The sequence below is a fragment of the Schistocerca gregaria genome, chromosome 8 (genome assembly GCF_023897955.1).
Source record: "Schistocerca gregaria isolate iqSchGreg1 chromosome 8, iqSchGreg1.2, whole genome shotgun sequence".
Taxonomy (NCBI): domain Eukaryota; kingdom Metazoa; phylum Arthropoda; class Insecta; order Orthoptera; family Acrididae; genus Schistocerca; species Schistocerca gregaria.
Window position 1 is genome coordinate 297,880,098 of NC_064927.1, and position 13,106 is coordinate 297,893,203.

At 42.2% G+C, this 13,106-nt stretch overlaps 1 protein-coding gene across 1 annotated transcript in view; it reads left to right on the forward strand.

Annotated features, from left to right (window-relative positions):
* The first annotated feature begins 1,777 nt into the window (after window positions 1–1,777).
* Window positions 1,778–13,106, forward strand: part of LOC126285155 (cyclic nucleotide-gated cation channel alpha-3-like) — an 884,508-nt gene continuing 873,179 nt past the window's right edge. The window contains exon 1 of the mRNA XM_049984467.1: window positions 1,778–1,882. Within this exon, the coding sequence (XP_049840424.1) occupies window positions 1,778–1,882 (105 nt within the window). The remainder of the gene's footprint in view (window positions 1,883–13,106) is intronic.

Sequence of the window (13,106 nt, forward strand, 5' to 3'; positions counted from 1 at the left end):
AGTACGCATGTTTGTAAGTGATCTTACTGCATTTCATTCGTTTTTCAGAAAATCATCAAAACGAACTGTATTGCTAACTGCGAAAGGATTTAATCTGCCACATGCAAGAACACTCGCTGGTACTTTCGTTCTAGGGCAGTTTCAACAATGTATAGTCATTCCTCAGAGCAGTATAGTGTTTTAATTTTATAATTGATGATACAGACTTTCAGTGGGACCCAGAATCTCTGAGGAAATAAAACGAAGGATGGATGATCGCATGTTTGTCTACTTGCTTTGCTTCTACCGAGGGTGCTTTGTTTATGTTGATCATCTCTGTAATGTTCTTCAGTCAAAATCTGTCAGTAAGACTGATTGCCACGACGAAATAGAAACTGTTTTGAGAAATTTACGACAGTTAAAAAAGGGAAACATTCGTTCATGAATGCATTAAATGCAGCTTGTGTTTGAATGGCAACTTATAATTCTCTGATAGTCAAAAGACATCTTTCAGGGCACTAACTTGTGAGATACTGGATTTGCAAATTGTTCAGATTGAAAGAAGATTTCAAGACATTCCCCAAATTCAGTTTATTGAACTTACGAACGTAAAGTGTTTCCCGAACTATCAAAAAGAATGACCAAAGTTGAAACTGGTTCAATTGTTATAACAGTACCCTTTTTTCAAACAAAAACAACTTGAAATTGAACTGTGTAACATATACGCTGATGAGAAAAAGACCCTTATCTCCAAGAATCCTCTTAAAGTACATCGTCAACATTGATGTACACTCTGTTTATGAAGAACTAACGGTTCCATCGTTTGGTTTTGACCCTACCCGCAACTACAGCAAGCAGTGAACGAAGCAACAGTACACTTAAACGAGTGAAGAATTATTTAAGGAATTCAATGTTCGAAACCCAGCTGTCTTGTTTGAGCACGTTATCAATAGAAAAGACACTACTCATAGAGCTATCCTGTGATCAGATCTTTATAGACCGAGTTATATACTATCTGTGGAAAGAAACGATAGGCGCATTGCACTTGTTTACAAGAAAATATAAGTGCTTCTTCTTTTGCTGCTGTAGTTCTACAAATTTTTCATCGTTTCTTGAACAAGTTAGTTATAATCATTATTATTATTACTATTACTGGTATTATTATTAGTGGTGGTAGTAATGGTAGTGGTAGTAGTAGTAGTTGTTGTTTTATTTGGTGCATTTCGTTTCGTTTGTTTAAGATATTCTTTATTGCACTATTTTGTCTCCCTATAACTGTAGAGTCTCCCCAACCTTTACAATCATGCTACACCACTGGTTCGGTCGATAGCTAGTGGGATTCTAACTACGTAACGCGGCTAGAACGTGGAAGCTCGAGACGGTTTTATTAAAATATAAAGATTGTGTAAGTAATTGTTGCTGGGTCGGCCTCTCTCAGTATTCAACAGAATAACGGCAACGGACCTCAGCGCGATTCAATTGTCATAAAACATCGTTATGAACATCGTTTGCACACAGCAACTGTAAAGCAAGACCAGCCACTGATTCACGAAATGCTAATGGTGGTATGGTGTAATATGCAAAATTTCAAAGCACATCTGCCGTTGGTCTTCCTTCTTCCCATCTGTTGGAAACAGCAGACAGTAGCTTGCGAAAGGTCTCGGCCAGAGGCGGCGACTACAAAACTCAAAAGTAGGACGCTCTGCTGAATAATTCGATGAATCCGGCGCAAAGAAAGGGAAATGCGGCGGCCGGGACGTTACGGCTGCGGCCTGCCGTTTGAGCCTCTCGGCCCGTAATGACGTCGTCGTCGTCGGCGCGGCGGCAGTGGTGGGATCTGCTGAGCCCGGAACCCTCGGGCTTTGTGCTCGGCTTGATGCGTGTCCGGACAAAGGCCGCCGCTGTGCGTCCCACGGCACGCTGCCTGCCCGAAGCCTACTGGTGCAAATCTGTAGAAATGGTGTTACGTAGCACGTTAGCGCACAAAAGACGAGCTGTAGTCACATGGTCACAATTGCATTTAAATCCTAGGACAGAGTAGTGCAGTATTGGGCGGCTTACAGTACCAACCACCTCTGTGGTTTGCCTTTCTGCCCGAAAATTGCAATGTGTGTATCTATGTGGGTCGGGTATTTTCTTCCCTCGTCAGCGCTTTATTTGCACTGAGTGCTTGATGTTGTTGCTAAATGTCTTTGCGTAAGGAAGACACATTGTAAGAAAAAACAACACACAACGAAGGAATTATCCGAATGAGACCGAAATCGGTAGATGTGATGTACCTCTACGGACCAATAAATTATTAGAATTTAAGAATAATTAGATGTTTTATTTAAAAGAAAGAGGATCAGAAACAGAGCAAGTGAATAACACGATGTTCCACCTCTGGCCCTTATGCAAACAGTTATTCCGCTTGGCATTGATTGACAGAGTTTTTCGATGTCCTCCTGTGGGACATCATGACAAATTATGTCCCATTGGTGCATTAGATCGTGAAAATACAGATATGGTTGGGTGGGGGTGGGGGTTGTCCATAATCCTACAAACAATATATTGGGGAGAGATCCAGGGATCTTGCTGGCGGGGGTAGGTTTTGGTAATCACGAAACTTTTAAACTGCATAACTGCGGTTTGCAATTCACTAACCTTTCCACTTAGACTATAAGGGAGACTTTACCAACTATAGATCCTTGATTCCGTCAAACCAGTGCGTGATCAGCACATGGATTCCGTACACTTGGGCTAGGAATCAGTGACTGTACTCTAGGAACGCGAGGCTATTGTCAAGATAAGAAGAAAATGGAAATATGACCATATGCTACTGAGTGTTTTTTGTGCAGTACCAGCCATGCTATTATCCTTGAGTACTGGCCGAAATTTAAATTTTTAAATTATATTTTCTTCTTATTATTGCTTCCCAAATTGCTTCGGCGGTAAATGTGGAAAACGTGAGAGGAAAACGGAATGTAGAGTGCTAGAAACTGGCTGTGCGCAAGGTTACATCTAACAACATGACCGAGAGGGAGGTAGGTGAAGTGTTTACAGTGTGTTTCAAAAGAAAAGACCTTCATCGAAGGCAAGAGATTAAAGTTAGAAGAAGTAAAGGCTGAAAGAGAGTTGAAGAAAGCTGAACATGCAATGGGAGGCCGTAGAATAAAATTATAAAGTGGTGCAGAAAATTCGTATATACTGTAAATAATTGGTCATTACGAAAGACTGAAAACTGCATTATGAGCCTGGAGTCATTTGAAGATGGGTGGGTGCAGTGTACCAGACGTAGACAGCTGCTGTGGCCCAGCGGTTTTAGACGCTTCAGTTCGAAACCGCGTTCCTGCTACGGTCGCAGGCTCCAATCCTGTCTCTTTCATGGATGTGTGTACTGTCCTTATGTTAGTTATGTTTAAGTACTTCTAAGTCTAAGGGACTGATGACCTCAAGTGGTAAGTCCCACAGTGCTTAGAGCCATTTGAGCCATATTTCTATCAAATGTAGAGTATGTTGACATGTTGGTTGTGTGGATCAAGAGGGTATTTTGTGTTACATTTGCGATTTCGGTAAATCAGTGAGCTGGGCATAGATCGACTGAGCTGAAACAGTAACAGTAGGTTCCCATGTTTATATGTTCTATAATTTTTCAATAAGTGCCAATGCAATGTGTAATTAACAACCGAGATTATACCAAAAAAGAGAATGGCCGATACTACAACATCGTTTCTACAAGCCCGGTAAATGTAGCTTCTTTACTTTTGATATAATTAACGAAGACAAAAAAATTAAAACCATTACTGTCTGTTATTCATAGAACTTGCCTTGAGTTCAGAAAATGGTATATTGATATTCCGATCAATCACCAAAGAAATCGGAGAATAGTATATTAACATTCCAATTAATCACCACAGTAACACAGTGAAGACAGAAAACTTTCCTCAGCCGACACTGAACGACTCTCCCCTATGCTGAGTGCAGCTCGCAGATGCGCTCTTGGCTATATTAAGGTATGCGACAGTTTATAGCTCATAGGCAGCTTTTAAACATATCCGCAAATGTGTATCACGAGATCGGTAGGAAGAAAAGGGTCTAATTTACTGACTTCAGGACCAACGTTGCACAGCAGCTGACAGAATGTACACGTTACCCGAGTACTCTATTCGCACGCGACCATTAGCGAGCACCACCCCTGTGGAACTTCAGGCTAAAAGCTGAGCATCTTTCCCGTTGCACATACCGCCAATTGAAAAGAAAAAAAGTGTCACAAAAAGATATTCCGTGCGCTACTCAAAGGTAAAATGACGTGGAAGTGCATGCCATTGTAAAAAGAGTAGTTCTGCTCTGCATTGGAAGACTGTTTTGTGGCTTTCCATACCCAATAACGCTACTAGCATCAAAATCTGATTTCGCAGCTACCAGTACGGTAGGGGCCTACTTAAATAAGACTTCATTGGGTTAAGCTGAAGTTTAATTTAAAAATAAAAACATAAACTGAATAGCTGGTTAAGATGTTACAGATGTCTTTCTGCGAGAAAAGTGTGTGTGTGTGTGTGTGTGTTTTGGGACCTCACAGGCGCCCAACGGCGAGGTTATCAGCGCCCTGACATTTATTGAAACAAACTAATGTGGATAAGAACTAAAACTATCTTACACACATGAACTCGAAATGACCAAACAATCACTCTGTCGCACAAGCACTCTCACATGCACTAAAACCATTGACGTGGCAAGACAGCTAATCAAGAAATTAAAACAGACGGAAAACAAAACACAGAAGAGCTAGAAGAACAGCACAGGAAAATTGGTTGACCACTTACAAAAAACTTGGGGAGCCAGCCACCCTGTTGACACATTGAAAACATATCCCCAAAATCTTGTTAAAGACGTGGGGCAAATCACGAAACTTTGACACGCGACCCACATTCATTTGATCATTACGTAAAATAGACTGCAGATGCGCCAGCAGATCCACTGCAGTCCGCTGGTCAGCAAAGAAAATGCAGTCCAATAAAACGTGGCGCACTGTGATCTGGACGTCGCAAGCAGCACACATCGGAAGGACCTATCGACGGAGTAAGTATCCATGCGTCACAGGGCCGTGGCCCATGCGAAGACGACTGAGAAGGACCTCGTCCCGTTGACTTGGCTTGAAGGAAGTTCTTCGCGGCCGAGTTGTGGGCTCGGCGACAGGGAGCTTGTTGTCGGTCACTTCTAGCCACTCGTCTTCCCAGCGACACTGGACTTAAGACCTCAAAGGCGAGGTGAGAGCATGCGAAAGTTAATATGGACGCTTTAACTCAATCACTGAATGACCTGACGGCCACGACACGCCTCCTTGGCTGCTCGATCAGCCCTTCCATTCTTCAGAATTTCCACATGCCCTGGTACCCAACAGAAAGACACCTCCTTCCCAAGTCGCTGTAGTTGGAGGAGGGCGTCCTAGATAGTACTAGATGGTATGGGTTACTTTATCTGCTGGGTACAAACGTTGGAGAGAGTAAAGGGCGCTCAGAGAATCTGAAAATTTGAGAAATCTAACACTGGGAGAATGTCTCATATGTTCCAGTGACCGCAAGGTCACATATAATTCTGCATCGAAGATAGTAAATTCGGGAGGCAGTCTGACTTTGAGGACACGATCCGGGAAAACGACAGAGCAACCAACGAAGTGGTTCAAATGGCTCTGAGCACTATGGGACTTAACATCTGAGGTCATCAGACCCTAGAACGTAGAACTACTTAAACCTAACTAACCTAAGGACATCACACACATCGATGCCCGAGGCGGGATTCGAGCCTGCGACAGTAGCGCTCGAGCAGTTCCAGACTGAAGCGCCTAGAACCATTAGGCCACACCGGCCAGCCAACCAACGGAATCACCCTGCTTAGAACCATCCGAAAGAAACAGCTAGATGGTTGTGGTGCTCACATCGGCAAAAAATGCCGATTAAATGCGGAAGCGGGAGTGCTATCTCTCCTGATCCGCACCAAATCTAAAATCACTCTGGCCCGCTCCAGGAACCAGGGTGCCAGACGGTTAAAACCCAGGATTTGGGGTCGGACTGGCGCCACTCCGAGTGACTCCAGCATACGCTGCACGCGGATCTCAAACATCATCGTGGCTTGTCGACGGTTGCAAAGAGGCGCTCCAGGTGTGGACGAACAACAGTATGGCGTGCGGGTGAAGTTGTAGCTGCGAGAAAGTTACATGCTTGGCTCACCACGAGGAGCTGGCGCCAGACGGTAAGTGGCGGTTCCCACGCCTCAGCACAGAGGCTAGGTATGGGACTGGTCCGATAAGTGCCCCTGGCCAGCCGAGTCCCCGCATGGTGGACAACGTCAATGAACCGCAAATAAGAGGCCCTCGCTGATCCATACACCGTGCACCCGTATTCCAACCGCGGACGCACAAAATCCAGATAAAACTGGAGGAGACGCGCACTGTCAGCTCCCAAAGATCTTTCACTGCAATGAAAGCTCTGAATCGCGGAGTATGATAAATACTTTTCTATCTGATAAAACATCCGCGTGTTCCGGCACTCAGTCAGAAATGGTGATTCTATTCCTAGCACTGTGGCACAGTCGGAATAACATGTCTTACATCGATCGAAGTTACAAGCAATAATAATATACAGAAGAATGGGACAGAAAATTGACCATCTCTTAGATGACGCTCATATTAGTTTTAGGAAAGCTAAAAGTCACCAGAGAGGCAGTTCTGACGTTGCACTTGATATCAGTATCAACACTCAAGAGGAATCAAAATGCATCATTCGAATTAGTTAGCGTAGAAAAAACGTTCGAAAATGTTAAAATGATGGAACACTTTCAAAATTCTGAGGAAAACACGTGTACGGAAGAATGAAAGGACAGTATTAAGCGTTTGAGTGAGAATGTTAAGGCTGAAACATCTTTCGGATAATGTGTGACTACCAAGTAACATAGCTCGATGAAACTTGCACTATAAACAGAAAGAACTACTATAGTTTGGAACGGAAGGTAGCTGAAAGAAATTCAAAATGAGATGAACAGAAGTGACTCTTTTATTCAGACACAATAATTACACTGAAGTCACCTCGATTTATGTTGGTTCCCTAGAAATCACAAAAAACAGGATATGGTTCTCAGACTAATCAACACTAAAGCATGCTCTGTAACGTGTTGCTATGCTGGCCCCAAGTTTGGAAACGAGGTGTTGCGGTAGGCCGTGCCACAATTCACCAGAGCGGCTGATAATTGTTGGATGGTCGTTAGTAGGTGTGGACTTACTGCAACACGAGTATGTGCCGTACCCTAAGTGTGTTCAATACTATTTAGAGCGGCGAAAGGGGCAGGCTACGTCATTCGCCGAATATCCTCTCGTTCCAAGAGCTTCTCCTATTCCGCAGTTCGATGCTCTCGCGCATTATTACCCATTAAAAAGGAAATCCTGACGAAATGCACCCAGAGGATGGAGTACAGTACCACAATAACGGATACCGCGTTAAAAGAACTGGCGGTCAGGAAATCCATACAACATTATTCCTCCTCACACCATAACACCGAGAGCACCAAAAAGATTATGTACTACAATGGTGGACTTAACTCCTGTATTGAGAGAGGAGAGAACCCGTAGTGTACACAGGATCATTGCAAACACGACCTTTTTGGTGGTCCGCGTGTTGTGATGTGGGGAAGCATGATGTTTCATGTCCGTACTGATCTCCAAATCTTTCAACATGACAGAGGCCTGCAGAGTATCGACGATTGATACACTCATTGGCATGCTCAGTTACTTCCGAAAACAAGCCTCCACTTTCATGAACTATTCTCAAGTGAGCAACGATTTCATTATTGGTGAAAAGATCTTCTCGTAAAATGTTGTCAGTTCGCATCAACTGCACCCTTGGTTCAAGAACTGCTCTCCAGCAGAGAGACATACGTAGTGAGCAATGGCAACTTGCTGTGGCTGCGTGCGCTTTTGCATTTACGCAGCAAGTACTCAGTTACATGGTGTTGTTTCTTGAACACGGACACACAAAAAAGAGAGTTACTTGAATGTTTGAGCAGTTCATTCCATCGGAAAACAACTGGTTATTGAAGTAAGTAGTAATCCATGCAGCTCGGGATAAGCCGAGCGGACGAAGGCGCTGCAGTCATGGACTGTGTGGCAGATCCTGGTGGAGATTCGAGTCCTCCCTCGGGCATAGGTGTGTGTGTTTCTCCTTAGGATAATTTAGGTTAAGTAGTGTGTAAGCTTAGGGACTGATGACTTTAGCAGTTAAGTCCCGTAAGATTTTACACACTTTTTTTTTTTGTTTGTTGATGAATTAACAGATGAAATACAATGTCTGACAGATATCAGTAACAATTTTGAAAATAAATTGAAATCATGTCTCCTTGACAACTTCTTTTATACCATAGATGAATTTTTAATAGGAATAAATAAATCAATGGGTATAAAACATGTATTTTGCGCTGCTAAAGGGCATGGGGTTGGGAACAAAAAAATTAATACTTTTTTTTAAAAAAAAAAAGGAACTTCATTCACTTGACACGTTCCATATCATAAAGGTTAACGTGAGACTGATCAATGGAACGCGTAACTAACTAACTAACTAACTAACTTTCCACTAGCACAGATAATGTGCTTCGAGATTTCGACGGACTTCGTTACAGGCTTTCCTTCACAAGAGCACTGTTTTCTGGTGTTCCAATTATTTTCTGATAGTTACCGCTCTTACCCCATACAGAGCCATTTTCGCGCAACGTGCTTACGCAGTCAGTTCATCACAGTTCTCGCGGCTGGCGATTTGCACAGTTGTGTGCAACAACACCTACAAACAAACTTCACAATGCGTAGAGTACCTTGTGGTACTTCTAGTCGTTCTCTTTCCTGTTCCAGTCGTAAATGGATGGCGGGAAAAGTGACTGACTGTAAACCTCTGTACAAGCCCTACCTGCCCTTGTGTTTGCAGTCGCCACGCGGAATGAACGTAGGGGAAGGCAGAATCGTTCTGCAGTCATCGCAGTCTCTGGTCTCTCAATTTGTCCAATAGTGTTTCGCAAAAAGGACGCAGTCTTCCCACCAGGGATTCTCATTTAATGTCAAGATGGATCTCCGAAGCCACTCAACAATGGACACGTGGTACTTTATCGTGAGAGCACTGTTTTACCTCGTATTCAACTGCTCACTAAATACTTGTGCTCCTCTCAAGCACTCAAACGTAATGGCACAGCAAACTGCTCGGAACAAAATATGCGGGATATATGCATGTACAGACAGGTTACAGAAACCTATTGTGACTCGAATTCTTTTGTGATGGGCATTTCACATTAACAAGTTTCTATTCCGTGTCAGTCTTATAAAATTTTTCGTGCGACTCTAATTTGGCTTACTACTTATAAGGTGTAAACAGGAGAAGTGAATTTCAGGAGCTCACAATATGAGCGGAAGTAAATCTATGGGCCAGGATGTCAAATTATTCGATTCGTGTGAATACCCTGTGTTCGCGCGGACGGTGGCACGCAGAAAATTTATGGGCGACCGTAATTTATAACCAGATTTGTACTCAACCGACAGGAACAAACTGTAGCTTCTATGCAGATAAATGATTTTGATTGCGAGTTATATTAGCGTAACTGAGAATTATGTAGATAGGCGTGCACCATAATAACGTCTAATTTGAAGTAAAACTTAAGTTTAACTCTTAAGCATAATAATGGACAAACGTGAAATTATGTGATTACTGAAAATCCTGTATTTGGCGGTAATGTAATAAAAAGAGCTGGGGCCAAATAATTGATCTATCGTAACTGCTTCACAGACTAGAGTAATTGCCACTATTATCACCTTTATGGCTATACTTCTAAAATTAGTTACCGTTAACAATTTTCTAGGAGAATGATTCGTTTGACAGTTTTTTATTTATTTGACCGCGAACACGGATAATGTTTTCCGCTTGGAAAACTTTATCCATGAAGATTATCGTACTTCGAAAAATAAATAAGACAGCAGGTTCGAACGAGTGTAACGTTTAAATGGTAATCATGCATAAAATGCCGCATAAAACATCATGAACCATGCGAAAAGTCTCCGTATTTAAATGTCTCACTTTATTTCACTAGTATCATTTGCTATATTTCTCACGGAAAGAATTATTAAACAACCTAGTCTGCACGCAGAAAATACCTTTTAGATTTTATAAAGTGAAGCATCTTTCATGAGACTTACATAAATGCTTCACAGGGCCAATCGATAACGATGACCGAGACGGTAGTGTGATTACTATAACAAAACTGAGTAAAGTAGGAAAAGTGTAAGAGATACCAGCACCAAAGGAAACTTTTCCCACTGGCACACGTCTTTATATGGTACTCTGAGATCATTATCTTTGTGAATTTATTTTAGCTCTGTAAAGGTTACAAGGTTCATGCATCGCTGCATTACATACATGCTTGTCAGAATGAAATTACATGTTATTTCATTTAGGCGTACTAGACGTTGTCATTTAATAATTATTTCTCTTAGTACGTGCAAAAATTTTTAAGGCTGGCTGTAAAGCTAAATCATTTCTCAAGGCTAATGAACTAAGTCTTTGATCGTGAGATGATATATAGATTCATGGAAATGTTAAATGACTTAATGATGTACAAAGTATTTAGTTACATTTATTTGTCTGTTTACGAAGCTTTCTGTGGATTTAGCACATCTGAAGACTGCAATTTTTTGCCAGAACCGGTAATGTGAATATTTTTTATACAACTGAGTGCTCGTTGGCGTAATAAATTATCATACAAGTAAGAGGAGATTGCACTTTAATCAGAGGTCCTGTCATCACTGGCAGTTAATTACATGCACGCCACGGTCAGTAGCCACTCGGTTCCATCCTTTGCCGGGCGTGATATGTTTTCGAATATTTTCTCTTCGAAATATCCCATTACCTACTAATGGAATGAACTTTAATATTTGCAGAACAGGAAGAGGATTTTACTGTTCTCTGCGCCAGGTCGTATCCCACATCAGTGGTGACGAATGATGTCAACAGTGTGATGTATTAAGCTACTTATTTTGAGTAGTTTAATAGCAATATACACAGTGTTTGCTAAATTTGCTAGTTTTCCATACGCAGTATGAAAATAACGTAAGCGTGAACTTATTGTGAATCTTTTCAATGGATGTCTTCTATTCATATGTTAGGTAGCATGGAGTCGACGGTCATGTGAATAGGTAATAGTGCTGAATGCTACATATGGTACTGCCTAGAAAGCGGATGCAAGGAAAAGTCTTGGAATAGCGCCTAGAGTTCAGGTCGATTCATACTGTGCGTCACGGAATGAAGCGTAATGCTCAAACATTCCAGAACGCAATTCAAATGGCGGCCTTAACACAGTCCGTAAACGGAAGACAACGGGGCAAGACGCCAACTTCACGGATTCCAGGAAAGAAAGTTTTCGCGTTGACACTGATGGGGAGTTTCCTCTGGCATCATAACTAAGCCGTTTTCGCCTCATTCAAGGTATAGCAGTGATTTCCATGCTCTTGTATCTTCCTGTTTGCTTGGTTTTCATGACACACTGCAAATGTTCCAAGAAGACTTTTGTATTTTTCCTATTGATATTCATTTCGAAAAAGAAGCCGAATATCTGAAAGAGAAATCTCATTTAGGTTAGACAATACCTTTGCAAATAAACTATATACTCTTGCATAAATAAGTACAATATAAATTAAAAAAAGCTCTGTAATGCATCGCAAAATTCAGCTCTGTTGAGGGGAGAATAACCGATATTTTTGACGTTGCTTGGTACTTAAAAGGGAAAACAAAACACAATAGATAAGAGAAAAACTTCTGTGAAGTATCTTTTAAAAATTATTTACTGTGTTCGTATGTAAACATTTTCTCCACCAAATAAATGTATATGTGTTGAACATTTCCATCACTCTTACCCTATTGTGTCATTGTCCTCAGTTTTTAAAATTTACTGTTCTGCCTTGGTGAAAAACATCGGTTCCGAATTTGGCTGTATACATTAACAACTTTTATAATTCATAGTTTCCTAGTTCTGGCACTATATTCCTACGTTTTGTGTCTCAGTTGGCACCTCATAGCCTCATTTTCACCCTTAGGTACTGGGCTAAGCCAAGTGCCGTTATTATGTCTATTCATGGTGGAGTGGAGGAGAAAGGAAAGAAAGGAAAGGAATTAATTATATCAACTGCATCGTAATCAGCAATGGAGGGTAAAAAAAAAAAATAGGTGGCGAACCGGGACTCGATCTCTTTCTTACTAGGCTGTTGTATTGACCTGACTTCGACTGCCCGAAAAAAATTTGTACACAAGGATAGACGACGTCAGTTTAGATCCAATGACGGTATTCGCGTATGGCACCTTGGGGTAGTAAATGTACTGATGGTTTCAGCGTCGTCCAGAAACAGATAACATAGTGGAAAAGCTATCGGAGCATCCTCTGTGTCCGCCCTTTGAAAGGGAACGCTTGCAGCCAGAAGGTTCGGCGCAGTGCATACATGAAAGCAAGATGGCGACCATACCACATAAATGCAACTGAGCGACATTGCAAAGGGTCAAATTGTGGTTTTCCGAGTGGCAGGATAATCCTTTCGGAGAAATTCTACACGAGTAGGACGTGATGGGTTGTTTGGGTAACGATGCTGGTGTCAGTGGCCACATGAACATTTTCACACAGGAATATGAGGTTCTAGTCGTCCACGCAGCACAGATATCCGCTAGAATCATTGTATTCCAAGGGCCGTAGTGGCAAACTGTACAGCTACCACACCATAGAAAAGGCGGCTTATGAGCCCAGACGGGTCAACACAAACTGTTTCGTATTGGTTATTAGCAGTGGGAGTATGGCGACGCACATCTCTAGAAAATGTTGCATTCACGCCACGGAATCAAGGTGCACGGCTAGACTGGTGCCATCAGAGGATCACTTGGAAAAAAAATGGCTCTGAACACTATGGGACTTAACATCTATGGTCATCAGCCCTCTAGAACTTAGAACTACTTAAACCTAACTAACCTACGGACATCACACAACACCCAGCCATCACGAGGCAGAAAAAAATCACTGACCCCGCCGGGAATGGAACTCGGGAACCCGGTCGTGGGAAGCGAGAACGCTACCGCACGACCACGAGA